The sequence below is a fragment of the Rattus norvegicus genome, chromosome 5, assembly GCF_021556685.1.
Source record: "Rattus norvegicus strain SHRSP/BbbUtx chromosome 5, alternate assembly SHRSP_T2T, whole genome shotgun sequence".
In the NCBI taxonomy this organism is placed as follows: domain Eukaryota; kingdom Metazoa; phylum Chordata; class Mammalia; order Rodentia; family Muridae; genus Rattus; species Rattus norvegicus.
In genome coordinates this window covers 145,016,777-145,044,366 of record NC_141538.1, presented here as the reverse complement: position 1 = coordinate 145,044,366, position 27,590 = coordinate 145,016,777, and the positions used below count along the sequence as shown (strand labels likewise).

The window sequence follows — 27,590 nt, the reverse complement described above, 5'->3', positions numbered from 1 at the left end:
AGCTTGCCCCACCCACAGTTGGCTATGCAAAGCAAGCATATTCATTTGAAAACATGAGAAGACAAACTAACCTGTATCAATCACCAAGCAGCTTAATACCCAGTAGACGGTGTGACCTAAGGGTATTAGCAGTGACTTCTATGGAGGTCAAAACAAAATGTGCCTGGAATCTCAAGCTCCCCAGCCCCTTGAACAAATCTATGAAACCAAACACTGGCTCTGGGACCTGAGGGTTAGGAGGGGGCTTGCCAGGTGGACAAGCAGAAGAATGGTAGGTGTATAAGGCATACCATTCCTCTACTATGGTCCAGCAGGAAGAAGTGGAGGATGAGGCTGGACCAGGTCATAGTGTGCAATCCCCAGCATTTATTATGATGATTATTATTAATTCATGATCACTTTGAGATAAGGTTTCTCTATGTAGCCATGGCTGTCCTGGAACTTGTACTGTAGAGTAGGCTGGCCTCAAAACTTAGGAGGTCTGCCTAGCTCTGCCTCCTGAATGCCGGGATTAAAGGTGTGCACCACGCTGCTCTGCTCGATACCCAGCATTTTAAATATGTGACATACCAAAGAACCAGACTGCAGATTTTGGAGCAGATTAAATAGAATTCAGTTTGCATTTTAGAAAGATGGCTGACTGCAAAGGGAACGTCTGGAGTTGGCTGGGTGTGATGGATGTCTGTTGTAACCCAGCACTCTGGAGGTTAGAGCAGAAAGGAGGTTTTGGGGGCCAACTTGGGCTACCTAGCAAATGCAGGGAGACTGGGTGGGGAAGGAAGCAAAGAGGGGAGACTACTGAGGCAGCGGGAGGGAGGGCTCAGACAGTGGGGAAGAAATCAGAACTAAGCCAGGGATGAGGAGAATGAGGGTGGTGTGGGTAGGAGTTAGGAAATGGGACTTAGAAATTAATAAGTGAAAAGGAACAAAGAACGGGGAGCCAGTGATACCCCTGGGTTACTGTGACCCCTGTGTGGACCACTCTGTCATGGGAAACACTGGGAGAGAAACGGGTTTATGAAGGAATTGGTTTGGTGACTGGTTTGTGTTGTTTATGGAACATCTGAGGAGTGATTTCCTCCCCTTAGCCTAGAGCATGGGAAGACGTCTGAGAGGATTACAGATTTGGGAGCTGTCAAATGTTCTTCAGAATCATGGAAGGAGTGGCCAATAGTCTGGGGAAGCGAGGGAAGGGCCACAAAGCAAATGATTACTGTCTGGTCCTTGTTGTTGAGCTGCTCTCCTACATGCCAAGGCCAGCAAAACTCAAAAACACACGGCAGACTGAGACCTGTCCTCTCATGAGCCTCCACGAGAGGGTTCCAGGCTCCAGAGTGGGCAAGGGGCTAAACTGAAACTCCCAAGAATGTGCTCACTCTTGTCGCGGCGCTTCTGCTGAGCCGGGCAGGGGAGTGTTGGGATGCAGTGGTAAGCTCCAACCACCAGATGGGGCCTCAGCATCTTTTGCAAGATTTCGCTTCATGGAAAACATTTGCAGACAAGACTGTTAGCAAGAGGAATGTGGCTCTCTGTTTTCTTTGGGGTTTTGTTTTGTTTTGTATTAAAGAGGAGAAAAAATGCGAGCCTTGGAAGAGAATAAGCCAAGAATGCCAATGGAGAGTCCATGTGTATTCGAGCATGCATACCTCTGTGCCAATAAATGTCCAGTGTATATGTCTGATCAGTGTATCTGTGCCTGGTGTGCACCCCATTTTCCCAGGGGTATCTCTCCCCCTTCCCCATGCCTCCATCCAGGTGCATGTATCAGGAAGAACAGGCCATAAGAAATCACCACCCGCATGCTTTACAATGGGAAGAACCCTTGCCCCTGAAACAGAAGGGCTTAGTTTTCCGCAGCTCCACTGATCTCCAAAGAAGTAGATCGTAGAGCACATGTCCCTCCCCAGAAGAAATAAGCAAAATTGTTCGTTTGTCTGATGAACTCCTCAGATTGTAACTGGGCCTTATGTGTATCTATGCTAAGTCAAGTTCACATAAGAGCCCTTCCAAAGAGTCCCCTAATAGACTTGGAAAATTGTAACTCTCTTTTGGTCCCTTATTTATTTAAAAGGTATTTGGTGACTGCCTGATACACACCAAGCAAAGCACAAGATACACTTTTGACTTCTTTAGACTTTTTTTTTTAAGATTCATCTATTTTTTTAAAGATTTATTTATTTATTATATGTGAGTACACTGTAGCTGTCTTCAGACACACCAGAAGAGGGCAACTGATCCCATTACAGATGGTTGTGAGCCACCATGTGGTTGCCGAGATTTGAACTCAGGACCTTTGGAATAACAGTCAGTGCTCTTAATCTCTGAGCCATCTCTCCAGCCCTCATTTATTGTTTTATGTGTGGGAGTATTTGGCCAGCATATATGTCTGTGCAGCACAATGCCTGAGGGGGCCAGAAGAGGGCGCCAGACCCACCAGATCCACAGAACTGGAGTTACAGTTCCTGCCATGTGGGTCCTGGGAATGGAACCTGGCTCCTCTGGAAGAGCAAAGGTGCTCTTAGCCTCTGAGCCATCTCTCCATCCCCCCCCCCCTCAAAAAACCTTTAGACTTGTGAAGTGACTCACAGAGGGAAAGGAAAAGTAACCAGGAGCTCTGGAGCACTGGCTAGTCAGCCTCATTCCTGAAGGGCCCCCGGCTACGGGTCCCAGAAGCACTTTGGGTAGGGAAGGAGCGTGGTCCAGGTAAAAGATGCCAAACAAAGGAGTTGGAAGTGGATCACAAGAAACTCAGGTCACTTGTTATTGGTTTGTTGCACAGCACAACCCAGATCACGTTAGGAATTATTAAAACAGATTCCTGGACTCAAGTGCAGGGCTGCTGATTCAGGGGGTCTGAGGTAGAGTCCAAGAACTGGTGTTTCCAACAAGTCCCCGGACGTCGTTGGTGATGATGGACCAGCTCTATGAAAAATGAGAGTAAGGAAGCTTAAGGCTCTGAGGAGGGCCCTGTGTTTTCTGAGGTAACTGCTCAGTCTCTTCCACGGTGGGTGTTTCTGGGTTGTAAGAAGAAACACTCAGGCTTTGGTGTGGTGTTTCATGCCTGCGATCCCAGCACTTTGGAAGCGGAAGCAGGAAGTTTATGAGTTCCAGGCTGGCTTGAGCTACACACACCCTGTTTCATAAGCGAAAACAAAAACAAAAAAACCGTCAAGGTCTAAAGTTGAAGTACACGGTATCATTTATGGTGCTGCAGAATTCGGGAGGATAAGCAGGTGGGGATTGGGATGTTGGAAGAGATGTGAGGTCAGCTTCCCCCCACCCCCCCAGCTGAGGACCAAACCAAGGACTCTACCACTGAGCTAAATCCCCAACCCTGCGAGGTCAGCTTTAACTTGCAAACTCCGAATGGCTGCAGGAGATGTCCTAAGGCAGTGGCTTTCACCCTTCCTGATACTGTGACCATTTAGTATGGTACCTTACGTCGTGATGACCCCCCCAACCATAAAATTTCTTTCACTGCTACTTAAATAACTAGTTTTGCTACTGTCATGACTAGTAAATATTTGTGCTTGCTGATGGTTTTAGGCAACCCCCATGAAAGGGTCATTTGATGCCCCCCTAAAGGGCTCACAACCTACAGGTTGAGAACAGCCGTCCTAAGGGACTGTCCAGCTGGCATCTGAGTGTATGGTTTTGGATTTCTAATCAGACTGACAGACCGGGAAGGACAGATTTGGGGGTAACAAGGAGACGAATGGTCATTAGACTTGGGAGGGGAATGAACTTGCTTCTGAAAAGTGTAGCCAGGAGGCTGGTGAGATGGTTTAGCAGGTAGAGGCACCTGATACCAAACCCGATGACCTGAGTTCAATCCCCAGAACCCACATTATTTAAAGTCCTTCAGGTTGTGCTCTGACCACGTGTGCACAGGTTCTCCCCCAACCCCTCTCAATAATGTAGATAGGAAGAGATAGAAGCTGCTCTAAGCATACGCAACCAACATTAAGAATGGATGAATGGATTTCTTGGGGGCATGGAGAGATGGCTTAATGGTTGAGAGCTCCTCTTCCAGAGGACCCAGGTTCAATTCCCAGCACCCACATGGCAGCTCACAACTGCCTGTACTTCCAGTTCCAGGGGGCCCAACACCTTTATACATGAACGTAAAATGCTAAAGAACATAAAAATAAAATTTTGAAAGAAAAAAAAAAGAGATTGGGGGGTTGGGGATTTAGCTCAGTGGTAGAGCGCTTGCCTAGCAAGCGCAAGGCCCTGGGTTCGGTCCCCAGCTCCGAAAAAAAAAAATTCTTAAAAAAAAAAAAAGATTGGTAATGATGAGATGCGGTGAAAAGACAAAGAAAAAATGGTCAGATTAAGAGGGACTGGTGGCAAGGGTGAGGGAAGCCAGTGAGGCAGAGACAGAGCCCATCCCAAGCTTGTTAGAAGAGCAGAGAGGTCCTCAAGCTGGGCCCATGCATCATCCTCATCGTGGTTTCTGGACTTTCCCCACTGGAGTCCATCCATTCATGAGCTATGCACTGACATCTATCTCTGGGATTAATTTCAGACGTCTCATGACTGAGGTCAAGGGTAGAGGATGAGCGAAGTGGGCACAGACATGGCTAACAAACGCAAACTCACAGACCTGAGGAGGAAGGCTGCACAGCTGCCCCTGTCTGCCTCCCCTGCCACCCTAGCTGCTGGTTCTGGCCTGTGGGAAACTCTTAGGGATGCATGCACAGATGCTGGCTAGCCTCATCCTCTCCTCACAGCTCCCCAACCCCAACCCTGTGTGTCAGGCTGAGCTTTGTTCTAGCCATGTGCATTCTTGGATGTCATCCAGAACAGAGGTTACTGTTCTAATCTCTCAATAGTGTTACTTTTACCTTCTCATCTTTTTCTTCACTAGAAAGAAACAGAAGAAAACAGCGGTTCCTCTCCACCCTCCCTTACTTTTTGTTGCAGAAACAGAGCTTGGAGAGGAAGCCGGACTTGCCCAGAATTACACAGCCACTCAGGAGTCAGACTTAATTGTGAATGCTTGAGTCCGAGACAGAAAAAGAAATGATCCTGAGCACAGAGAAAGGCTGGAGAAGGGCTGCCACAGAACTAGTTGTTTGACTGTAGGCCAGTAAGTCACCTAACCTCTATGGGCCTTGTCCTCACTTGAAAATGAGGGTGACAAAGGAATTGGTGAGTCAGGAAACTCAATAATCATGGTATGTGGTGAGTGAGCACTGCGACTGTGTCTATCCCCTCCCCACTTTCTTTTTTTTTTTTTTCTTTTCTTTTTCTTTTTTTCGGAGCTGGGGACCGAACCCAGTGCCTTGTGCTTGCTAGGCAAGCGCTCTACCACTGAGCTAAATCCCCAGCCCTGCCCTCCCCACTTTCAACGTGAAAAGAAAACTTTCTGCTTTTGAAGTTCTCATTGCCTTTAGGATTTCTCTCACCTGCCTTTTTGTAATCCCCATTTCTGCTTCTTGGGACAGAATGGTTGATTTGGGGGGAGAAAAGGAGAGGAATTGGTGGTAGCGATTAGGGCACACTGTCGCAGAGAGACAGCACCTACCATGGTGACACACGAATACATAGACTGTGCACAAGTGTCACAACACATCCCTTCCACCCTGTGTCGGCTACACACCAACCATTTCTGTGTCACAGGTTAGTCACAGCCAGCCCAGTCTCCTGTGGCTTCAGAAACATTTTGGCCTCTTCTTAGGTGCAAATCATGCCACACTCGGACTCTCTCTGTCCTCAACATCCAAGGATCCTTGCTTGGCATTGAGGGTTACCAGCTCAGAAAGTCTGAGAGAAGCAGGCATCTTCAGAGTGGTTTTTGGTCCAAAACTATGAAGGAGAGACTGCTAACCTCTCTCTCTCTCTCTCTCTCTCTCTCTCTCTCTCTCTCTCTCTCTCCCCCTCTCTCTCTCTCTCTCTCATACACACACACACACACACACACACACACACACACACACACACACAGACAAGTGTGCACATGAGCTGAAGGGTTTGAATTTGCCACTCACCAGTGTCTTCCTCATTCACCCTTGGGTGGTCAAAGAAAAGGCCATCTAACAGGGAAGAAAGCTGATACCAGAAATAAGGAATGCTTTGCTCAAACTCAAAGGTGAACGCGTGCATTTAAGCATTCATTTAAAAAGATTTCAACGGTAGTGGCGAGATCGTTTATTAATTCACTGGGGTTAATTGGGTTAATTCACTGGCCACTAAGCCTCAGGACCTGAGTTCGAACCTTAGGGACCCACAGGATGGAAGAAAATAACTGACACCTGCAAGTTGTCCTCTGACCTACACACTAGCATCTGGCACACGCGTGCCCCCCCACCCCTCCACTAAATAAATTATTGTAATAAGCAAATGTAAATAGAAAATGTACAGGCCCGAGCGGAACACAGACCCCCTGAGCTGCATTCCAGCCTTGAATCCCATTTGACCACAGCTGCAAGCTTGCAGACCAGAAGGAGCTCATATCAGCAGGGCTCGAATTCATTCACTCCTCACCCCACCGGTTCCCACCAGAGCCACGCCTCCCTTTCGACAGCCAAGGGAAAAGGCTGAGATAGGCCATAGCTTGTCTCTTTAATGCGCGCCCCCAGAGGCCCGGCGCGCCCCCGCCACTATAACTAGACTGCATGGAGCGGGCTGAGCTCAGAGGGCGGGCGCTGGGCACCCGTTGCCCTACTTTTTTCAAGGGCCATCAGCTCCCTCCAGCCCATCTCCATGGACGCACCCGCGGGCGTCCCCCGCTGAGGACCCCACACCCTCTGGACTCCCGGCAGACTTACCCCCAGCTGCCAGGCGGTGATCCCCGCGGGCTGTGAGGGCTCCCCGCTCCAGTTCTCCCCTGGCCGTCGGACGAGGGCTGTGTCTCCGCCACGCCTCACGCCCCACACTACCCGCCCCATGTTGGTGCACACATACTCCGCCATGGTGAGTAATCTCGGGTCCCGGGCACACTGGGCAGAGGGCATCGAGGAGCCTGGCTGCTGGATCTTCCAAACCTCCTGCCCCCTGCGCCAACGAAATCGCGAAGGTAGGGGACCGCAGGGCTTCTCGGCAGCCAGGACTTGGTGGCGGAGACCCGTGGTTGGTCTCCAGCCTGGGGCCGCTGTGCCCGCGGGGCACTCGCCGGTGGACAGCTGCAGGACACCCGCGAGCTGGAGGGGACCTCGCGGGCTGGCTGGTGACTTTTCGGCTCCTCATGGGTCCCCTAACGCACGCCTCCTCTTCTGCAGGAGCGCCCCGACGGGCTGTGCGCAGCGGCTGGCGGGACCCGCCTGTCGTCTCTGCCCCAGGCGGCCTACGGGCCCGCGCCGCCACTGTGTCACACTCCCGCCGCCTCTGCCACCACGGACTATCACCCTCCCTACTTCCCGCCACCCTACCCGCAGGCGCAGCTGCCCTACGGCCAGGGCCCGGACGCCGCCGCCGCCTTTCCGCACCTGGCCCCGGACCCCTACGGCGGCCTAGCGCCCCTGGCCCAGCCACAGCCCCCGCAGGCCGCCTGGGCCGCACCCCGCGCGGCCGCCCGGGCCCACGACGAGCCGCCGGGCTTGCTGGCGCCGCCCGCCCGCGCTCTGGGTCTCGACCCGCGCCGAGACTACGCCGCCGCAGTGCCCCGGCTCCTGCACAGCCTGGCCGACGGCGCGCACGGCCTGGCAGATGCTCCCCTTGGTCTCCCCGGGCTGGCGGCGCCGCCCGGTCTGGAGGAACTGCAGGTGAGTCCAGAGTGAGCCACGGTGGATCCGAATGGGCAGGGATTTAGCATCCTGGCTGGAAGCAAAAAAGTAACAAAAGCAGGAGCCCGACTGTTCTCCAAGGCGCAACTTTCCATCTCTGCCTCTGACAGGGAGTCCTCGGTTAGATGCTGTCTAGCCAAAAGGTGGCTTCGATCTGAGTGTTTGCCGTGCCTGAGTGGCAGCGACCCTCGTGGAATCACTTCTTTCTCTCCTCACTGTGGGCTTGAACCACAGTGGGTATCCATACTCAGTCCCAGTCCGCCGGGACAATCCGGGCAGGGGTTAGGAGAGGCGCAGGAGTTGTCTATCCGCAGGAGTTGGTAATCGTCCAGGCTGGGCTGCTGCTTGGACGCAGATGGTGCTGAGCCCAGGCGATTCCCGATTACGCCTGTCCCCGGTAGCCGCCTCAGGCAGCCGGTGGTACTCATAGGACGGAGCAGACATAGACTAGGGACAGCCGGACGACTAGGCGACTAGGTCCATCCGGGCCCTCACTGCCATCCTCTTCTATTTGCAGGCGATAGATGACCCTGGAATGAGCCTCCTGGACCAATCCGTGATCAAGAAAGGTAAGGAATGGTGTGCAACTTCCAGGGCAGAGCCAGGCGTGACGGTGCAGGCCCTGGGCGCTCAGACCCATTTTCTTTCATCATGGCTGTTGTTTCCTGTGCGTCGCCAGGCTGTGTGGTCAACGGAACGTCCTTCCTTGCCCAGGAGAGGGGCAGTGGCGCTTGGCTGGATGATTTTTGCTCAGGAGTTCGCTGCCTGAGGTGGGCTCGCACTAACTAGGCTACAACTGCTTGGCCTCCCCTCACGGAAGGAAGGGCGTTCTGGTGGATCTGGAGTTGATTTGCAGAACGAGTTAAACCACTTCCCTGTTTCCTAAGAAATGGGAAGGGGAGCTCTGTTACCACAGATTTTGTTCAATGGCTTCCACTTTATTGAGCTTTTAACGTTTTTTGGAGCCTGGCAAATGCTTTCTGTTCCTTTCTTCCCAGCAGAACCTGGGGGGTGGGGGTGGGGCAGCACGCCTTCCATCTCCCCTCACCTCCCAGGGCAGATTTTCTTTCAGCCGAAGCCTACTAAAGCATAAGTGCTGACTAGCTTGTGACTGGCTGTGTGCTCCTAGTCAGGTCTTTTGCCTCCAAGAGTGTCTGTGTCTCTGAGCTCAGGGTCCTGTGCAGACTATATGTTCCTCTTCTTCTAGGCAGAGATGTTTCTTGGTGTGTGTTCGCTGCTGTGACTTTATTTGTGATTTGTATCTGTGCCTGTTGGGATATAGTTTCTGTTTTGGGGGTTCTCTGTATACCTAACGTGTGTCCTGGAATTTGACGTTTGATATTTGCGGTGTTCTAAGAATGTGAGGGCCTCTTGCTGATGGTTTGCTGTTGCTGCTGCTGCTGCTGCTGCTGCTGCTGCTGCTGCTGCTGCTGCTGCTGCTGCTGTTGTTGTTGTTATTGTTGTTTGCCTCCAGATCTGTTTGTCTTTTGAATTGGTAAAAGGCAGGAGTGAGGGGTTGGGGATTTAGCTCAGTGGTAGAGCACTTGCCTAGCAAGCGCAAGGCCCTGGGTTCGGTCCCCAGCTCCGAAGGGGAAAGAAAAAAAAAAAAAGGCAGGAGTGAGAGACACCCCTTGAGCAGAGTTTTGGGCCTGAAGACCAAGTTCTAACCATGCCTAGGAAAGGTAAGACAGAGGCGAATTAGACAGCATCAGAGACCCAGACCTTGGGCACGCTTTTTAGATTTGGGGTGGGTGCCCAAAGGAATTCAGAGGCACAGGGGAGCCTGTAGTGCCCAAGGGCAGGCGCACCTCCCCCAGGATTTGGCTGGAGCTGTTTTTCAAACAAGTGAATTCAAGCCCAGGCTGTTTGCCCTGCCTAGGTTCTCAGGGGAGGCTTGCGGTGGGAGTGGAGCTGATACAAGGGGCTGGACTTCCAGGAACTAGAGTTAGGTATGGCGTTCAGGAGATTAGAGGGCACACCTCCCAGAACTTGGTGAGGGATGCCGCCAGAAATCTGGGACTGTCACCAGAAGCTGGGAGTACAGGGAAGGGGCTCAGGACCCAATGCCCACATCACCAGTGCTTTGTTATCTCCTGGACAGCTCTGGTTTTGACCCACTAGAAAGGAAAGTTGGATCTGGAGTCTACAATAACCCGCCATTGGGCTCTTTGCAAGTCCCCCAGATCCTGGCTCCCGCTCAGGCTTAAGGGCAGGGAACCCAGGTTCATTGATTCCCTAGAGAGACCCAAGCTCTGCGTTTTAGGAAGTCACTCCGGTATCCCAAGGTAGAAGAATCTACTTTGGTCTTAGTGTTTTAGGTCTTGGGAGTTCCGTGTAGGTTCCTGGGGCCTGCCGGGCTGCACACCCAGGAGTGACCTGAAGTACCCAGAGAAACCAAATCTGCCTGAGGCACTGCAGAAGGGAGGGAACAGAGCCCGGGGCAACCTGTGGAAAAGAGAGCCTGGAGCAAGCTGGGAGATCTGCTGCCCAAAAGAGAAAAGAGAAAAGGGGGCCAATACCCTGGGAGAGCGGACTCCCGGGACCAATCCCAAGAGGAGCGGCTTTGGCTTTGGCGAGGCGGGCAGCGCTACCACTAGACCATATTCCCTGGGGGAGCCTCACAACCCGCAGATTTTTTTTGTTTGTTCGGTATTTTTTTTTTTTTTTTTTTTTTTTTTTGCCGGGTTCTACCTCGTGAACGTCGGACTCCCTTCGCCCGGTGGGTGGCCATAGGTGACAGGTTAGCACTGCTGATCCTCAGGCTCTTTCAACCTTATCGGGCGGGTTCTGAAGGCTCCGGACACTGTTTTGTGTGGTGAGAGACCGCCCACCGCCCAAACTCTGCCTTTGCGAAAGGAGCTCGGTCTTGGAGCCCTGAAGTGTCCCGGCGTGAAGGGACCTTGCACGGCTAGAACTTGGGGTTCAGCACCTGAAACCCTTGCCGCCCCAGGTCCCCAGTGGAAACGGCCCTCCTCCTGGGGATGTGGGGAAGCCTCAGGTGTCCATCTCACCAGTGTCGCATGGCACCGGAACCTGGACAGCCTCACAGCCCAGATCTGCACATCTCCGCGGACTACAGGCTCTTGTCCTGGACTGGAGGAGGTAGGGACGTCCCCGCCGCGCCACCCCACACCCCCATAGAATTTCTAGGTCGGCGCATTGCAGCCACCTTGTGAGTTGGGAGTGGTCTGATTACCCCGGAAGAAACCTGAGGGCAAATGAATAGCGCACCATTTTCTGCGCCCAGCTGTCACCTTTAGTTTTAACAACCTATCGCAGACAGGCAGAAAACAGGGGGGACTTGAGGAGAAATGGCGTGGCTCTGTGTCTGTGCCGGGCGCTTTAGGAGCTCACAGCAGAGGCAGTCAGCCCCCGAGGTTAGAGGCTTCCTAGGACAGACATTTGAAGGTGCTCAGTGTGTGTCTGCTCTGTGAGTGATGGGTTTTGAATTCTGAGCACGCTTGGGACAGTAACTCCACCGCACTAAGCACAGCTTGCACAAGCGCCTTACCCGTGGTTTAAAAAAAAAAAAAAAAGCGGGCGGGCGAAGGACATTGTGGTTATTTGAAGTGGGGTGGTGTAAAGATTAGAAATGCGACTGGGGGGGCTGGGGATTTAGCTCAGTGGTAGAGCGCTTACCTAGGAAGCGCAAGGCCCTGGGTTCGGTCCCCAGCTCCGAAAAAAAGAACCAAAAAAAAAAAAAAAAAAAAAAAGAAATGCGACTGGGTTTTAGATTAGAGATGAGAGGGAGGGGAGTGGTTTGGGTTTGAGACTGAAGAGACATCCCTCTTCAGGAAGGCAGTGGCTAGTAGCCTGAATGGGCGCGTAGGTAATCTGGATCTCAAGGGGTCTCCTGAATAAAGAAAAAAGTAAACAGATACCCTTCCCTCTGCTTCCCTCTGCTTGCCTCTGGGGGAAGGTTCAGAAGGGAGCCTAAGGGCTGGGTCAGTCACTCTAGGACTTGAGAGAAGGGAGGGAGGCATTTGTCTCTGTAACAGGGTGTTTTTTTAAAAAACAAAAACAAAAAAACCCCTAGTAATAGAGACAAGTAGAATATTTTAATTTTTTGATCTTTTCACGTATGCATATAATGAGTTTTGGCATTTTCACTCCTACTATTATTGCCCGCTCTCGTCCCCCTCCCACTCCTGCTGAAACCTTCCTCACCAACGCACCCAGCTCCTAGTTTCTTGGTGACCCACTGAGTTCAATTACCGGTGCCTGTATGAGCATAGGTGTGATGTGTTATCTCCTTATCATTGGCTGTACCTCTGTGCTAACAACCATTCGCTACCTGTAGCCCCTGAGCATGGGTTATTGCCTCATGGGCCCCTCCTCCACAAGAAGTAATTTTGAAAAATATTTTTTATATTTTTATTCATTTCTCTCTCTCTCTCTCTCTCTCTCTCTCTCTCTCTCTGTGTGTGTGTGTGTGTGTGTCTGTGTGTGTAGGTGGGTAGGTGCGTGTGGAGGTCAAAGGACAACTTATAGGAGGAGGGTTTCTCCTTCCACCTTTATTGGGTTCCAGGGATCAAATCCAGGCACTAGGCTGGACCGCAAGCACCTTTATTTGCTGAGCCATCTCCCTGGCCCCATAAGTAGTCTCTTAATGTATTACTTTAAAATCAGGAGTAATGGAAACAAATCCACGAGGAGCTATTTGATTTCTATGTTGAGTCAGAATCTAGCCTGGCGTTTCTGCACTTCTTCATTTGCCTGCTAGCATGTTCCCACCGGAAGGCAACTGAAAGAACCATCGCCCACATAGAAATAATTTTAAATTTACCTGAGGATAGTAGGAGTCATGGGGTATCTGAGGGTCTAAGGGGTGCACCATCACCACCCACCTCAATTTAAGGTTTTAATTAACTAATTAGCTAATTAATTAATTTAGCACTTGTAAGTCAGAGAGCCACACTGACTTATGGGAGCTGGTTCTTCCCTTCTGCCATGTGATTCCATCATGTGAGTTAGTGGGGTCAGATGTGGCTCTCTAGGGGCAGTGGCAAGCACCCCTCCTAAAGGTTCTTTTTTAAACACATGTGTAGAGTTGTAAAATCACAAGCAGAATCCATTCGAGACATCTGTCGCCCTGTGAGAAATTCCTTCATCCCTATCTGTAGGTAATCTCCATTCCTGCGTCCAGCCTTCTGCAATGCCTGATCCGCTGTTGTCCCATACATTTGCATACTGTGGACCTGTCCCGTAGACACAGGACAGTGCTTAGCCAGTGCTTCCAGCCTTTGTCTCTTCTGTAACGTGTCAGTTATTGGGCCTGGGTTTTTATTTCTGAGTAGTACTGTGCTGTTTCTCTGGACGGCTTTCATTTTAACCTTCTTGGGGAGCTGGAGAGACGGTCCGGTGGTTAAGACCTCTTGCAGAGGTCCAGAGTTTGATTCTCCACAGCCATAATTCCAGTTCCAGGGCGATCCAAAGTCCTCTTCAGACTCTCTCAGGTACTAGGCAGGATGTGGTGCACATACTTACGTGAAGGCAAATGTTTGTACACAAAAGAGGTTAAAATAGTTGGATATAGTGGCTTTGATCCCAGCACTTAGGGAACAGAGCAGATAGATGGATCTCTGTAAGTTTGAGGCCAGCCTGGTCTACACAGTGAGTTCCAGGATAGCCAGGGCTACATAGTGAGGCCCCGTCTAGAAAAAAAAAAAAAAACCACACAAAAAACAACAAACCAAGAAGTTAAAATAATTAAACCTTCTCTTTTAGACTTAATTATTTATGTGTATGAGTGTTTTCCTTGCATGTGTGTGCACCACATACAAGCCTGGTACCTGCCAAGGTCATAAGGAAAGGAATAGGACCCTCTGGAGTTAGAGCAATGGATGATTGGAAGCCACCATCTTGGGACCTGGGAATCAAACACCAGCTCTTGGTAAGAATAGCAAGTGTTCCAAAACCTTGAGGTCTCTCTCCAGCCCCTGAATGGATTTTTGGTCCTTGGTGAGGTGGTACATCCCCCTTTCTGACCGTTCTGGTTGCTGTAGACGTACGTGTATGTGCCTTTGGTAGCCATGTTTTTTTCTGCTATGGGGGAAAGTCCTAGAGATGGGATGGCCGCACTGTGTGTTCCATTATTTGTTTGTTGGGTGAGTGTGTATGTGCGTGTTTGTGCACACTAATGTGTGCACGTATGTGCATGTGTGCCTGTGCACACACAGCATGGGGACAATTTTCTGGAATTGCAAATTCCTTCCACAGTTGTTGGCACTGGGGATTAAACTCGGGTCATTATGTTTGGTGGCAAGTGCTGCCTCTTACCCACTGAGCCTTCGCTCCAGCCCCTGGCCCATTTATGTTTGATTGTTAAGAAACTTCCAGTAAATGGGGTGTGTCTAAGGAAACTAAGGGAGGGTGGAAGGGAGAGTGGAGAGAAGGAAGGAAAGAAATGCTCAGCCATTTCCTCCAGTTGTTGGACTATTTCACATTCCTCCCAGGCATGTGTGGGTCTCCGGTCTCTCCACGCCTCCCACTTGAGACTGTCTATCATAATCACCTAGTGCTTCATACAGTTCTAACTTGTGTTTTCTTAGTGACTAGTGGTGGTGAGCCTTTTTCATGTGTTTATTGATTAGTTATCTTTTTTTTTAAAGATTTATTTATTTCATGTACCTGACTGAGTACACTGTAGCTGTCTTCAGACACAGCAGAAGAGGGCATCGGATCCCATCACAGATGGTTGTGAGCCACCATGTGGTTGCTGGGAATTGAACTCAGGACCTGGAAGAGCAGTCAGTGCTCTTAACCACTGAGCCATCTCTCCAGCCCTGGAACCCTAGGGTTTTGTTTTGCTTTGTTTTGTTTTGTTTGAGACAGGGTTTCTCTGTGTAGTTCTGGCTGCCCTAGAACTTGCTTTGCAGACAAGGCTGGGTTCAAATTCGCAGAAGTCCACCTGCCTCTCTGCCTTCCCAGTGCTGGGATTAAAGGTGTGCACCACCGCCACCCAGCCTTGTTTTACATTTTTTTAATGTACATGAATGTTTTGTCTTTATATAGTTCTGTGCACCACATACATGCAGGCCCACAGAGACCAGAATAAAGCATTTGAATCCCTTGGAACCAGAGTTACAGATAGCTGTGAGCTACCGTATGGGTGCTGGGAATTGAACCCTGGGTCCTCTGGAAATGCAGCCAGCACTCTTCACATTGAGCCATCTTTCCTGTCTCAAGCCCCAGGTTTTCTGACAGGATTTCTGCTATGTTGCTCAGGCTGGTCTTGAACTTGCTATCAAACTGCCTCTCACTCCCAAGTGCTGAGATGACAGTTGTGTGCCCACCATGACTGGCCATCTTTTTATTTTCTTAACTGGAGGTGCAGAAGTTTCCATGAGTTTCATGAGTTTCCAACTTAGCATTGTTTGCTCTCATGTGCTTTATTTGGGGTGTGTTGTAACTAGGCGTTCTTTGCCCACCTCAAGGTCTTGAAATTTTTTATTCTGTATTTTCTTCTAGAAGGAAGTGTGACTTTAGCATGTTTTCTAGAGGAGAATTACAATCCTAACCCTTAGTAACCAGACTCCTCGGGTGGGAGGGGAGGTTTGGGTGGGTATGGCATGTCTGACAGGTTGAGTAACGAGGTCCTTGTATTACTGCAGAGCTGTGTGAGTCTGAGAAACACGGGAATGGCTTCTGCGTGCGTGCCTCAGGGACACCGGGGTTAGAGCACTTTGCCTTCAGGAGTCATTGTGCTGGGGTCTATCCTGTGTGTTTGGGAGGCAAAGAACAAGTCATGTTCAATCTCACCCTTGTTGCTGTGCCTACACTAAAGGAATACTGACATTTAGTTTGCTTTTGTTTTGTTTCATTCGAGGTACGGTCTCACCATGTACCCTGGCTGGCCTCGAACTCAGAGCCATCTCTCCTGACACCTCTCTCTGGCTAGGAGTCGTGGAGGGGAGGGACAAAGTCAGATAATAACTTTTGGGAGACAGTTCTTACATTCTACATCGTAGAGACTCTCTGGTTTCTTCTTTGTTTTTTGTTGTTTTGTATTATCAAGACAGGGTCTCACGAGGTAGATAAGGCTCTCCTTGAACTCATGGAGATCCACTTGCCTCTGATTCCTAAGTGCTGGGACTAAAGGCACGGTCTCTGCTGCTTCAGAGCAAACTCCAAGTTAGCTGGCACACTAGACACTTTCTCTTCCAGTTCCCACAGGAGCTGAGATTACAGATCTGCTCTTCTTTTTTTTTTTTTTTTGGTTCTTTTTTTCGGAGCTGGGGACCGAACCCAGGGCCTTGCGCTTCCTAGGTAAGCGCTCTACTACTGAGCTAAATCCCCAGCCCCCAGATCTGCTCTTCTGTGTCCAGTTCTTTACATGGGTTCTGGGAATGAAACTCAGGTCATCAGGCTTGTGCCGGAAACACTTTATCCACTGAGCCACCTTGCCAGTCTGCAGTTTTCATCTTCTAAACTCAAGCTTGTCGTGTAAAATATATAATGAAACAATATCCATTCTCTGACCAACAAACGTGTGGTCATGAGACCGCTAAGAACAGTCAGCTATAGGGCTGGAGAGATGGCTCAGCAGCTAAGAGCACTGACTGCTCTTCCAGAGGTCCTGAGTTCAATTCCCAGCAACACATGGTGGCTCACAACGATCTGTAATGGGATCTGAAGCCATGTTCTGGTGTGTCTGAGAAAAAAACAGTGACAGTGTACTCATATACATAAAAAATAAAACCTTAAAAAAAAAAAACCGGGGTTGGGGATTTAGCTCAGTGGTAGAGCGCTTGCCTAGCAAGCGCAAGGCCCTGGGTTCAGTCCCCAGCTCCGAAAAAAAGAAAAAAAAAAAAAAAAACCAGTCAGCTATAGAATAGCTATTTTACCCCAGGTCCTCTACGGACAAAGGACTCAGGGTGAGTGACGTGGGCACAGGTGCTTTCTGTCTGTCTGTCTCTCTCTCTCTCATACACACACACACACACACACACACACACACACACACACATTCACACAGAGGTCTGGAGACATGGGGAGCAGAGGGGCAAGAGGAGGACTCCCCCTCCCCTGCTTGCAGGATCACAGGTGTAGTGTAATTACATGTCTTTGATCCCAGCACTCAGAGGCAGGTGGATCTCTACAACTTGGAGACCAGCCTGGTCTACATATCAAGTTACAGACCATCCAGGGCAATACCATGAGACCCTGTCTAAGATAGAGGATATATAGATAGATATAGAGACAGAGACAGAGACAGAGGCAGAGGCAGAGACAGAGAAAGTCTAGAGTCAAGGAGACAGCTCAACAGATAAAGGTGGCGGCTGCTGACTTGAGTGGGATCCCTGGGAAGAAGAGAACCAGCTCTTGAAATGTGTCCTCTGACCTCCACACACCTGCTGTCACGCACACACACATGTATGTGCATACACACAGTAAAGATGTAAAACACCAGCCAGGCCTTGTGGCCTAGGAGACTCAGTAAGACCTTTTTCTAAATAAAGAAATAATAAACAAACAAACAAATAAATGGACAAACGGGGATATAGGTTAGTGGCAAACCGTTTGCTTAGCATTTGTGAGGGCTTAGGCTAACTCTTTAAGACTGAGTGATAGAAGACATTTGCCTGGTGGCCGTCATCCTCCAGTCTGAGTTCCAGTGCTCTTGCCTCGGGCACTCATTCCACATTCTGATGGCCACATGTGCCAAGGCTCCTAAGCTGGTAGGAAGACACCGTGGAGACAGACAAGGACATTGAGAGCTGTAAGGGTGGGGACAGGTATGCAAGGAGCTGGGGTAGAAGTGGGGCCAGGAAACTCTACCCACAAGATGGTGCTGAGGAGGGAGGACTTGAGCAGAAGACAGCTGGGTCTGTGTCCCGGGGAGCATGGTCATCGGACTGCAGGCTCTGGGCAGGTGCCTGCTCCAGGGGGAGAGGCTCTTCAGAGTCCACATCTCTTGTTAGTGTTATGTTACTTGTCACTTGTCCGGGTGACTCATGTAATTACCTTTTCAAGGCTGAGCCATCCACTGTGGTGGCCCACTAGTCACAAAAATCTATAGAGCTGTGGGTATTTGAAAGGTGACTGGCCCGAAAAGAAAGTGGCTATGTGTATACACTGCACATTAGATTTTGAAGACTAAGTACAAAAGAAAACATGTAATATATTGCATTAAATATTTTTAAAATATTGATTACATGGTCTAGAGAGATGGCTCAGTGGTTAAGAGCACTGACTGCTCTTCCAGAGGTCCTGAGTTTGATTCCCAGCAACCGCATGGTAGCTCACAGCCATCTGTAATGGGATCTGATTTGTCCTCTGGTGTGACTGAAGATAACAACAATGTACTCACATAAAAAATATTACTATATATACTATATATTACTATAGCTCTGATTAAGATAAATAAAATGCTAAGCCCTTATATGCTATTTACTATATTGAAATTAATTAACTAACTTAGAGACGGGCTCACTCTGTCACTGGCTGGCCTAGAACTCACAAAGACTCACTTTCCTGCCTCTGCCTCCTGAATGCTGGGATTAAAGGTGTGTGCCACCTCACTTGGATCCCATTTTCTTCTTTTTAAAGATTTATTTTTACTTATGTGTATGAGTGCTTACCTGCCTGTGTGTATGTGCACCTCACGAGTGCACTGAGGTCAGAAGAGGATCCCACTGAACTGGAGTTACAGATGGTTGTGAGCTACCGTGTGGACGCTGGAAAATGAACCCAGGTCCTCTGCAAGAGCAGCCAGTGCTCTTATCCACTGAGCCATCTCTCCAGCCTCTCATTACTTTGTTGTTGTTTGTTTGTTTGTTTGTTTGTTTTTCCTTTTTTTTTTTTTTTCAGAGCTGGGGACCGAACCCAGGGCCTTGCGCTTGCTAGGCGAGCGCTCTACCACTGAGCTAGATCCCCAACCCCGTTTGTTTGTTTTTAACGGACGGACGAGACAACCACCACAGGGAAATAAATCAGGAACGCCTGACACGCATGCTGGTTGTCGTAAGCTGCCCCACAGAGCACAGGCAAGCAAGCACAGGAAAGCAGGAAGCGCGGGTACTCGTGGGGGCTAAGCTTCAAGCACCGAAGAGGCCCATGCGCAGAAAAAGAGCTAGAGCTGGACAAGCAAACAGCCTTGGAAAAAGCCTCTTCTAACGTCCTTTAGTCACAAAACAGTCAAAAGGACAGCATGTCAGCTTGTTTGGTTTTTTGAGACAGGGTTTCCCTGTGTAGCCCTGGCTGTCCTGGAACTCACTTTGTAGACCAGACTGGCCTTGAACTCAGAGATCCACCTCCTCTGCCTCCCAAGTGCTGGGTTTAAAAGTGTGCGCCACCCTGGTCCTGCTTCTTCTTTTTTTTTTTTTTTTTTTTTTTTTTTTCTTTTTTCTTATTTTCGGAGCTGGGGACCGAACCCAGGGCCTTGCGCTCGCTAGGCAAGCGCTCTACCGCTGAGCTAAATCCCCAACCCCCTTGGTCCTGCTTCATAATGCTCTGCCCTAAATTATGTTTCTGTGAGTCAGTTTTAGTCTAGATCCTAAAAAAAAAAATGATAACCAAGAAAGATCCAGAAAAGGATGCGGGAGCCAAGATATGAAGGAGGAGGAAGGGAGCAGGCCTGGCCTTGGCACAGGTAGCCATCAGAGAGTGTGGAATAAGCACCCAAGGACTGGGAGGATGATGGCTACCAGGCAAGATTAGGGATATGACCTTTGGGAGCAGTGGCCAGAGCCCATGACCCACTTCTGCTCAGTAAATGATGTCATCCTGACCTCTGACCTTTCCACTTCTTCCTTCTAACCTTGGGATATGGGGAACAGTGCTGCTCCACAGAGCTGCCCATGAGAGCTTACAGGGCGTAATTGGCACTATTGGTAGAGAGCATCATCGTTTCTGGTTATGCCCTAGGTTTGATCTCAGGGAGCTGACCAGGCACTGGTGGTTTGCAGGTTACCGAGTGATCCAGGTCTCAGAAAGACTTCTCTAGACTAGAGCAGGGGACTAGAAGGAGGGCTGCACAGACATGCAGACAGAGTAAGTGTCTGTGTACACGAGAGAGGGGCCTGCCTCTCAGGCAGGCTAAGAATGCAAGCCAAGGAACACAGTCCTGTGTGGGCTGTGGCAGGCAAGAGGAGGCCAGGAGCCTTAGAGAGGTTTCTGGCTGAGTGGCGAGGAGGACAACAGCAGGGACTGTGTCAGCCCTGAACCTGGGGATCCGGTTCTTCTTAGTCTCTGTAATCTTGAGGCCTAGGAGTTCTTGCTATGGGGGTACTGGGAAAGTGTTTTCTGAACCCTGGGAAGGCTACGAGCGCTGCACTGGAGACCCTGGTCCTGGGTTTGTGACTAGTGCAGTCGACCAGCTACCTGACTGCATGCATACTATTTTATCTTTCTGCACTTCAGCCTGTGGGGACAAGGGTAGCCCCACCATGGGTTGTCCTGTAGGTTTGAGGGGTGAAGTAGGATCTGTACACATGCATCAGAACTCCATAAGTCCAGACTCCCCATTGATATCCATGTCCACCACACAGAGGCCTTCTCTACCCAGGACCCCGTCCTTGAATGAGAACCAAGAGACCTCTAAAGAGGCACGTGCCTGGCCCTCTCCTTCCTCTGCAATTAAGAAGGAAGACGGAGACACTGCAGGAAGAACTTCCTTCCTGGGCCAAGACTTTAGAACACCGGATCTCCTCCTCACCCTGCACAGAGGATTAGGTGTTATGGGGCATACAGATCCTTATTTCCTCCTGTCTTCTGGATTTGGCACAAAGGGGAAAAGCTGGGGGCCTAATAAGGTCCTAACCTCTGTTGCCAACATGTGGGACTCCAAAACCCCAGGATAGGAGGGTGAGATTCATTTTTTTTTTTTTTTTCAGAGCTGGGGACCGAACCCAGGGCCTTGTGCTTGCTAGGCAAGCGCTCTACCACTGAGCTAAATCCCCAACCTTGAGGGTGAGATTCATAATAGAGTAGGGGCCTTGGGAATCTGGGTGATTTCCCAGACTCTGTCACGGTGACCCAGGAACCCCGCTCCTCCTCTGATGATGCTAGCACTGGGCTCAGGAAGGGGATGTGGGGGGCAAGAGCCAGGAAGCTCTGGGTTCAATGTTATACCCTCCAACTTACTTGGGCATGTCACTTCCGCAGCACTGTGCCTCAGTTTCTCCTTTTGTAAAGCAGGGATACTAGAACCCTCCCTCTGGCAAGTGTTGGAATCATTCAACAACATGCACAGCTGGTGAGTCAACCTGCCTGCACCATGGCTGTCCTGTGGTCGCTGGCTCAATGTTTCCCCCCCCCCCCCCCTTGCTTCTGCTCCACAGTCCCCGTGCCCTCCAAAGCCGGCAGCCTCTCCACCCTCTCACTGTCCAAAGACAGCCTGGTTGGCGGCATCAACAACCCCAGTGAGGTCTTCTGCTCCGTGCCTGGCCGGCTGTCATTGCTCAGCTCCACATCCAAGTACAAGGTGACCGTGGGGGAGGTGCAGCGGCGACTCTCACCTCCCGAGTGCCTCAACGCTTCCCTCCTTGGGGGTGTCCTCCGAAGGTAGGAAGGCCAGCCCATATCCCTACACGGCACCCCAGCTAAACCCTTTAGTTACTTCAGACAATCTCACAGCATCAAAGAAAGGGTCAGCTTCACTCCAGGCCCAAACACCATCTCCACTTCAGGTTCTGACAGAGCAGAGCCCGGGGCCTCAAGATTGTACATGGTCTGAGGGGCAAGCCCAGGGGCAAAGAAAAGGGCCTACTCGCTCTAAGCAGGGTGGGCAGGGCTGGCTCTGGGAAGGGTAGACCTTCCTTTATCCTTTCTCCAGGGCAGCACAGGCCTGGTTGGTGTGAGTTTGGAGTGAGCAGCATGGTGGGCCATGTATTTCTTTCTGCATGTTCTTGTGGCTGGGAGAGGAATCTGCTTCAGGGATAAGATGCAATGATCTGGGGATTTAGCTCAGTGGTAGAGTGCTTGCCTAGGAAGCTCAAGGCCCTGGGTTCGATCCCCAGCTCCGGGAAAAAAAAAAAAGATGCAATGATCTAAGAACTGCATGTGTAGGGGCTGGGGATTTAGCTCAGTGGTAGAGCGCTTACCTAGGAAGCGCAAGGCCCTGGGTTCGGTTCCCAGCTCCGAAAAAAAGAACCAAAAAAAAAAAAAAAAAAAAAAAGAACTGCATGTGTGTTAGGGGATGACAAAGTGTGTGTTTCCATAGTGTGGGGTTCTGCAGTAGTTGGAAGTGTGTGGCCTACAGCGGTTCCTCTGTGTGTATATATATATATGTCCCATTGCATGTGCGTCTGTAGCTGGTTTGTTTTTTCTTTGTTTTCTTTTCTTTTTTCTCCTCTCATACATGTTTTTCCTTTTCTACACAGCTAGTTGTTTACATGTGTGTGCTTCTGTGTGGAGGGCACATTTGTGCAGTTAGAGGGGGTATCTTCTTACTCTTGGTCTCTGAACATCTGGTAGGTCCCCATGTTGAAGCCCTAGGATTCGGTATAAATCTCTGGAACCCTGATTTGATGGGCACATGTGTTTCTGCATGTTTCTTGGTGTCCATGTCTGTGTGTCTCTAATGTTATATGTGTGTCTCCATAAACTTTTGGAGACACTGAAGGTTGGCTCATCTGTGTATATGTGGGCTTTATAGACAGTTATGTATCCCTGTGTTTGTCATTCTCGTGTGTCTCCGCACACAGTTTTATGTGTCCCCAGCAAAAGGTGGGGAAGAAGGATGCTCAGATGGTCCCCTGTCCTGCCTCCCCTGGGCTGCCCCTGCTCTCCAAAGGGCTGGAGAGAAATGAGGGGCTGCTACAGTGGGGCGCTGCTCCTTACCCAATCCTGACTGTGCAAGAGTGAGGTCAGGGAAAGGTTGGGATTTGCTCAGAGACCCCCAAAACAAGGCCATACCCAAGCCTTAAGAGAGGCAAGCGACAAGGAGCAAGGAAGGCCTTTTGGAGTCACTCAGCCCATAGGCTTTTCTCTCGTCTTCATAGTTGTGTGCATGTCTCTGTCTGTGTGTGTTAAGGGCCAAGTCCAAGAATGGGGGCCGCTGTCTGCGGGAACGGCTGGAGAAGATCGGGCTCAACCTGCCAGCTGGGCGACGGAAGGCCGCCAACGTGACTCTGCTGACCTCACTGGTGGAGGGTGAGCAAGGCTTGTATGTACATGGGAATGTGAAGGGACCTGTCACCTGGAGAGACCTCCTACTGCATTTTAGTTATAGCTGTGAACATTGCTATATCTAGGCATCTTCTCTGTGTGCTGTGTATGTTGAGGTATGTGCACATGTTTATCACCTATGGTTCAAGTTGGTTGAAAAAGTTGCACTTTTGCTGAGCAAATGCAGGCATCTTTTGGTCATTATTACCAATAATGCAGGTAGCTTTTTACATAGCATCTCTTAGCATTAGGTACTGCTAAGTCAACAAGAGATAATGAGTTATCTACAGGGGGACGCATTAGGTTTATGTGCAAAAACGATGCTATTTTATGTAATGAATTTTGGTACCCACATATTTTTTTATTTGTGGGAAATTCTGGAACTAGTTTTTTATGTATGTGTCTGTACATATGAGTACATAGAGTAGAACTACTGGTGTGTGTGTGTAGGGCTACTGGCCAGTATTTGGACATGGTAAGTAGGTAAGGGCACGCATCCCTCTTCCCTGGAGGTTGGCAACTCTGCGCTCTGGGATACACGTTGGTCCCAGCTCCAACTTTGGAGCTGAGAGGGATGGACATGAAGTTGAAACTGAGAAGAGAAACCAGACAGGGCATCTCCAGAAACAGGATGCTCCCTAGCTGAGGAGAGGAGGAGTTCGAGGCTAGGCTCTGGTCTCAGAGGTACACCTGGTAAGATCTCCTCTTTCCCCAGGAGAAGCTGTGCACCTGGCTCGGGACTTTGGTTATGTCTGTGAGACTGAGTTTCCAGCCAAGGCGGCTGCTGAGTACCTAGGCCGACAGCACGCTGACCCTGGGGAACTGCACAGCCGCAAGAGCATGCTGCTGGCTGCCAAGTGAGTAAGGGCACCGTGCACGGCAAACATGGGTGCAACACCTCAGATGTGGGTACGTCAGACACGGCTCCCAGGCACACACGTTCATACAGTGCATATGGCACCACATATAGCAGCTCGATTCCTTGCTTACATTCACAGGGAACAGTTGTACATGCCGTTCAGGCACATGTGAGTAGATATCTTTTGTTGTTGTTTGTTTTGGTTTTTCCAGACAGGGTTTCTCTGTATAACTGCTCTGGCTGTCCTGGACCTACTTCACTTTGTAGATCAGGCTGGCCTTGAACTCACAGAGATCCACCTGCCTCTCTCTGCCTCCCAAGTGGTGGGGTTAAAGGTATGTGCCACCATGCCTGGTTTATGAGTAGATTAGACTTTAGGTACCATGTTCATAACATGTAGACTTTCATGAACACTCCCACAAGCTCCCAAGTGCACACACAAACACCGTATGTGAACATATCTATTATATGCATACAAAAGATTTCACTTATTTTTTTATTTTATGAATGTGACTATAATGTTGCTCTCTTCAGACACACTAGAAGAGGGCATCAGATCCCATTATAGATGGTTGTGAGCCACCATGTGGTTGCTGGGAATTGAATTCAGGACCTCTGGAAGAGCAGTCAATGCTCTTAATCACTGAGCTACACATTTTTAAAGTGTCATCTATAGACTTACAGACCTTGTGTGGGTGCTCCATTCACCTACTCAATAGGCATGACCACCCTAGACCCTTGGCATGGGTTCAAGGCTCCCCAACAAGGGTCTGTTTGTGACCTTTCTTCTCAAGACCTCAAGGTACTCCTGACCCTGCTGCAGGCCCCACTGTCACCCCCTCACCACAGCCTACAAGCTGACACCTCTCATCTCACCCCCGAGCCTTCACCTGAACCCGTCTGCTCTCTGTCAACTTACAGATTGTCCATGGCTCCTGCTGCTGTCACATTTATTACGTTAGCATCACACCGGGTTCTCCAAAGGTGCCTCAGAGCCTGCTTAGCAAACAGGCTTCTCACTAAAACATACTATTAGTCCCTTTGGGTAGCTATAATAAAACGCCCTAAGCTGGGTAGCAGCTCGTTTCCCACAGTCCTGGAGGTGGTTCAACATCAAGGCAGCTTCTGTGTCTGGTCCTGCTTTCTTACAGACAGACAGCACTTTGATGCTGCCGTGTTCTCCACAGCATCTCTCTGGCCTTCTTTAGAAAGGCACCAATAGCGTGTATAGTAGTGACTCTCGACCTGTGAGTCTTGACCCCTTTGGAGGCACATATGAGATATCCTAAATATCAGATATTTACATCACAATTCAGAACCATAGTACGATTACAGTTATGAAGTAACAATGGGATAACTTTACAGTTGGGGGTCACCACAACATGAGGAAGTGTATTAAAGGGTCACAGCATTAGGAAGGTTGAGAACACTGATCTATAGGGTTCTATTCTCAAGACCTAGTCATCTCCCGAAGACTCTGTCTTCATAGCTTAGGAGAGGTTTTAGTATCTAAATTGTAGAATGTAACTGGATGTTGGCAGTTTCATTAAGGGGGAAAAAACAGAAACAGAGGGGTGGGAACGAAAGGATGAAGAGGTCACAAAGCCTGAGGACCATCGTCTGTAGGCTAAAGCCCAATGCCTCTGAGGATCTGGACCATTCAGATGTCCAGGCCAGCTGACCTTTGTGAGTGTGGCTTTCTTTTTTCTTTTTCTTTTTAAAGATTTATTTATTATGTACAGCATTCCACCTGCATGTACATCTGAAGGCCAGAAGAAGGCACCAGATCCCATTACAGATGGTTGTGAGCCACTGTGTGGTTGCTGGGATTTGAACTCAGGATCTCTGGAAGAGCAGTCAGTGCTCTAACCACTGAGCCATCTCTCCAGCCTGGTGTGGCTCTCAAATCACAGCTCCACTCTCTCCACCAGGCTTTCCTCCTTTTGACAGAAAGGAACCGGCCTCACTGGACAGCTCAAAAGAGAGTCCTGGAAAGCTTCTTCCTGTGCACGAGGGGCCTGTCCAAGTGGAGCCCACTTCACTCATGACTAGGAATCAGCATCCAATGCTTTTGGGACTTGAGTTTGTCTAAGACACATGACCAGGCACCAAGATGAGTGATGAGGGTTCCTCTTACTTGAGTCACAAAGGAATGAAAACCCACGAGCTGGACCTGGGTTTGTCTCATCTCAGTCACTCCGGCAGGTCACCTGTTCTGTCTGAAACCTTATGATGAGGACAATGGTATAGATCTGTGGGACGATATAAAATGACACAGACCATGTCTGTGATGCTGATCTAGACAGCAATGTGTGCTGCTGTTTTAACTGTGGAAGGTAGATTCTGGACTGCTCTCATACTGTCACAGACAAACGTTCACAGAAGCACTGTTTGGGGAAGAAGAAGGGGTCACAGAGAGTTTAATAGGCAGTTGAGTTGCACTCCATAAGTAGGACACCTCAGGGAGAAAAATCAGGGCATTAGCACGTGCTGTTTACAGGTATGCAACACTGAGCTGCTAAGTTAACGTCTGGGAAAGACAGTTTCCATTTTTGCAAAATGGTATGATTGTTACGGTAGGCAGTTTGGAAGGTCAAACTGTATAGACAATGTATGGAATCTAGTCAGTTTCCGGGTAAAGTGGTACCCGCCTATAATTCCAGCATGGCAGAGGCAGAGGCAGAGGCAGAGGCAGAGGCAGAGGCAGAGGCAGAGAGGCAGAGAGGCAGAGAGGCAGAGAGGCAGAGGCAGAGGCAGAGGCAGAGGCAGAGGCAGAGGCAGAGGCAGAGGCAGAGGCAGAGGCAGAGGCAGAGGCAGAGGCAGAGGCAGGTGGATTTCTGTCAGTTTGAGGCCAGCCTGGTCTACATAGAGTTCTAGGACAGCCAGGGCTACATAGAGATCCTGTCTCAAAAAGTCAACAAGCGGGTCGTCCTCCGAGTTTAGAACCGTGTACTCTAACCTGTGATTGTTCTCTCCCCACCAGGCAGATCTGTAAGGAGTTCGCAGACTTGATGGCTCAGGACCGCTCCCCGCTGGGCAACAGCCGCCCGGCACTCATCCTGGAGCCCGGGGTGCAGAGCTGTCTGACACATTTTAGCCTCATCACTCATGGTTTTGGAGGGCCTGCCATCTGTGCTGCTCTTACCGCCTTCCAGAACTATCTGCTAGAGTCGCTCAAAGGACTGGACAAGATGTTTTTAAGCAGTGCAGGCAGCGGGCACGGAGAAACCAAGGCTTCAGAGAAGGATGCCAAGCATCGGAAGTAACTGTCACTTGTGCCCTAGCTAAGCGACTCCCAGTGCCTGAGACAGGGCCTTGACTCCTGGGGGTGACCCTGAAAGGACTAAAATGTGGGATTCTATTCAGGCCAGAGAGAAAGAACCTTTTTTCAGAAGCCCAGAGTGGGACCTGGTTGGGTAAAAGAAGAAAACGGTTCTGTGGTTTCTGGTAAGGACTCACACGAGAACCGGCATGGAAAAGTCTGGCTCATGGGACAGAGACCTTCCCACTGAGATGCCTGGGCAGATACGGGTGCCCTGAGGCTGAGAACAAATCAGAGGTGCTACTGAAGAGTTAGTGACCTTCACTTCGGTTTCCTAGCCTCAGAACCCAGGCGGTTCCAGTGAGCAGTTTGGATCCTTCAGGCTTTCAGAGACGAGAGGCTGGCGAGGCCCCTGAAGAACAAGATGGTACAGCACAGACCACAGAACTTGAACCCAGGCTGCACACCATGGTCCGATTGCTGCCTGTCCTATTTATTTATGTACAATTTAATTAAATTTGAAAATTAAAAAAGTCCAGAACAAATTATTTATCCTAACTATTTGGGGATTCATTTTACTGACTTCTGCTCATGTAACAGAATGTCCATATGGGCAAAGATGGTGGGTGCT

The 27,590-nt window shown here is 49.8% G+C and overlaps 1 protein-coding gene across 1 annotated transcript; it reads left to right on the top strand.

The window, feature by feature from the left end:
- Positions 1 to 6,891: 6,891 nt before the first annotated feature.
- Tfap2e (transcription factor AP-2 epsilon) lies at positions 6,892 to 27,492 on the top strand. The gene is made up of 7 exons (NM_001191764.1): positions 6,892 to 6,918; positions 7,224 to 7,706; positions 8,245 to 8,296; positions 21,011 to 21,233; positions 22,705 to 22,823; positions 23,554 to 23,695; positions 26,681 to 27,492. The coding sequence occupies exons 1-7, from the start codon at positions 6,892 to 6,894 to the stop codon at positions 26,961 to 26,963; spliced, it is 1,329 nt and encodes a 442-aa protein (NP_001178693.1). The 3' UTR covers positions 26,964 to 27,492.
- Positions 27,493 to 27,590: the final 98 nt, after the last annotated feature.

Bases quoted from the DNA above. Each gene is read 5' to 3' on its own strand.
- Tfap2e (NM_001191764.1), top strand. From the start codon at position 6,892: ATGTTGGTGCACACATACTCCGCCATG. The intron at 6,919-7,223 runs GTGAGTAATCTC...CCTCTTCTGCAG, and splicing joins TGCACACATACTCCGCCATG to GAGCGCCCCGACGGGCTGTG. The intron at 22,824-23,553 runs GTGAGCAAGGCT...CTCTTTCCCCAG, and splicing joins GCTGACCTCACTGGTGGAGG to GAGAAGCTGTGCACCTGGCT.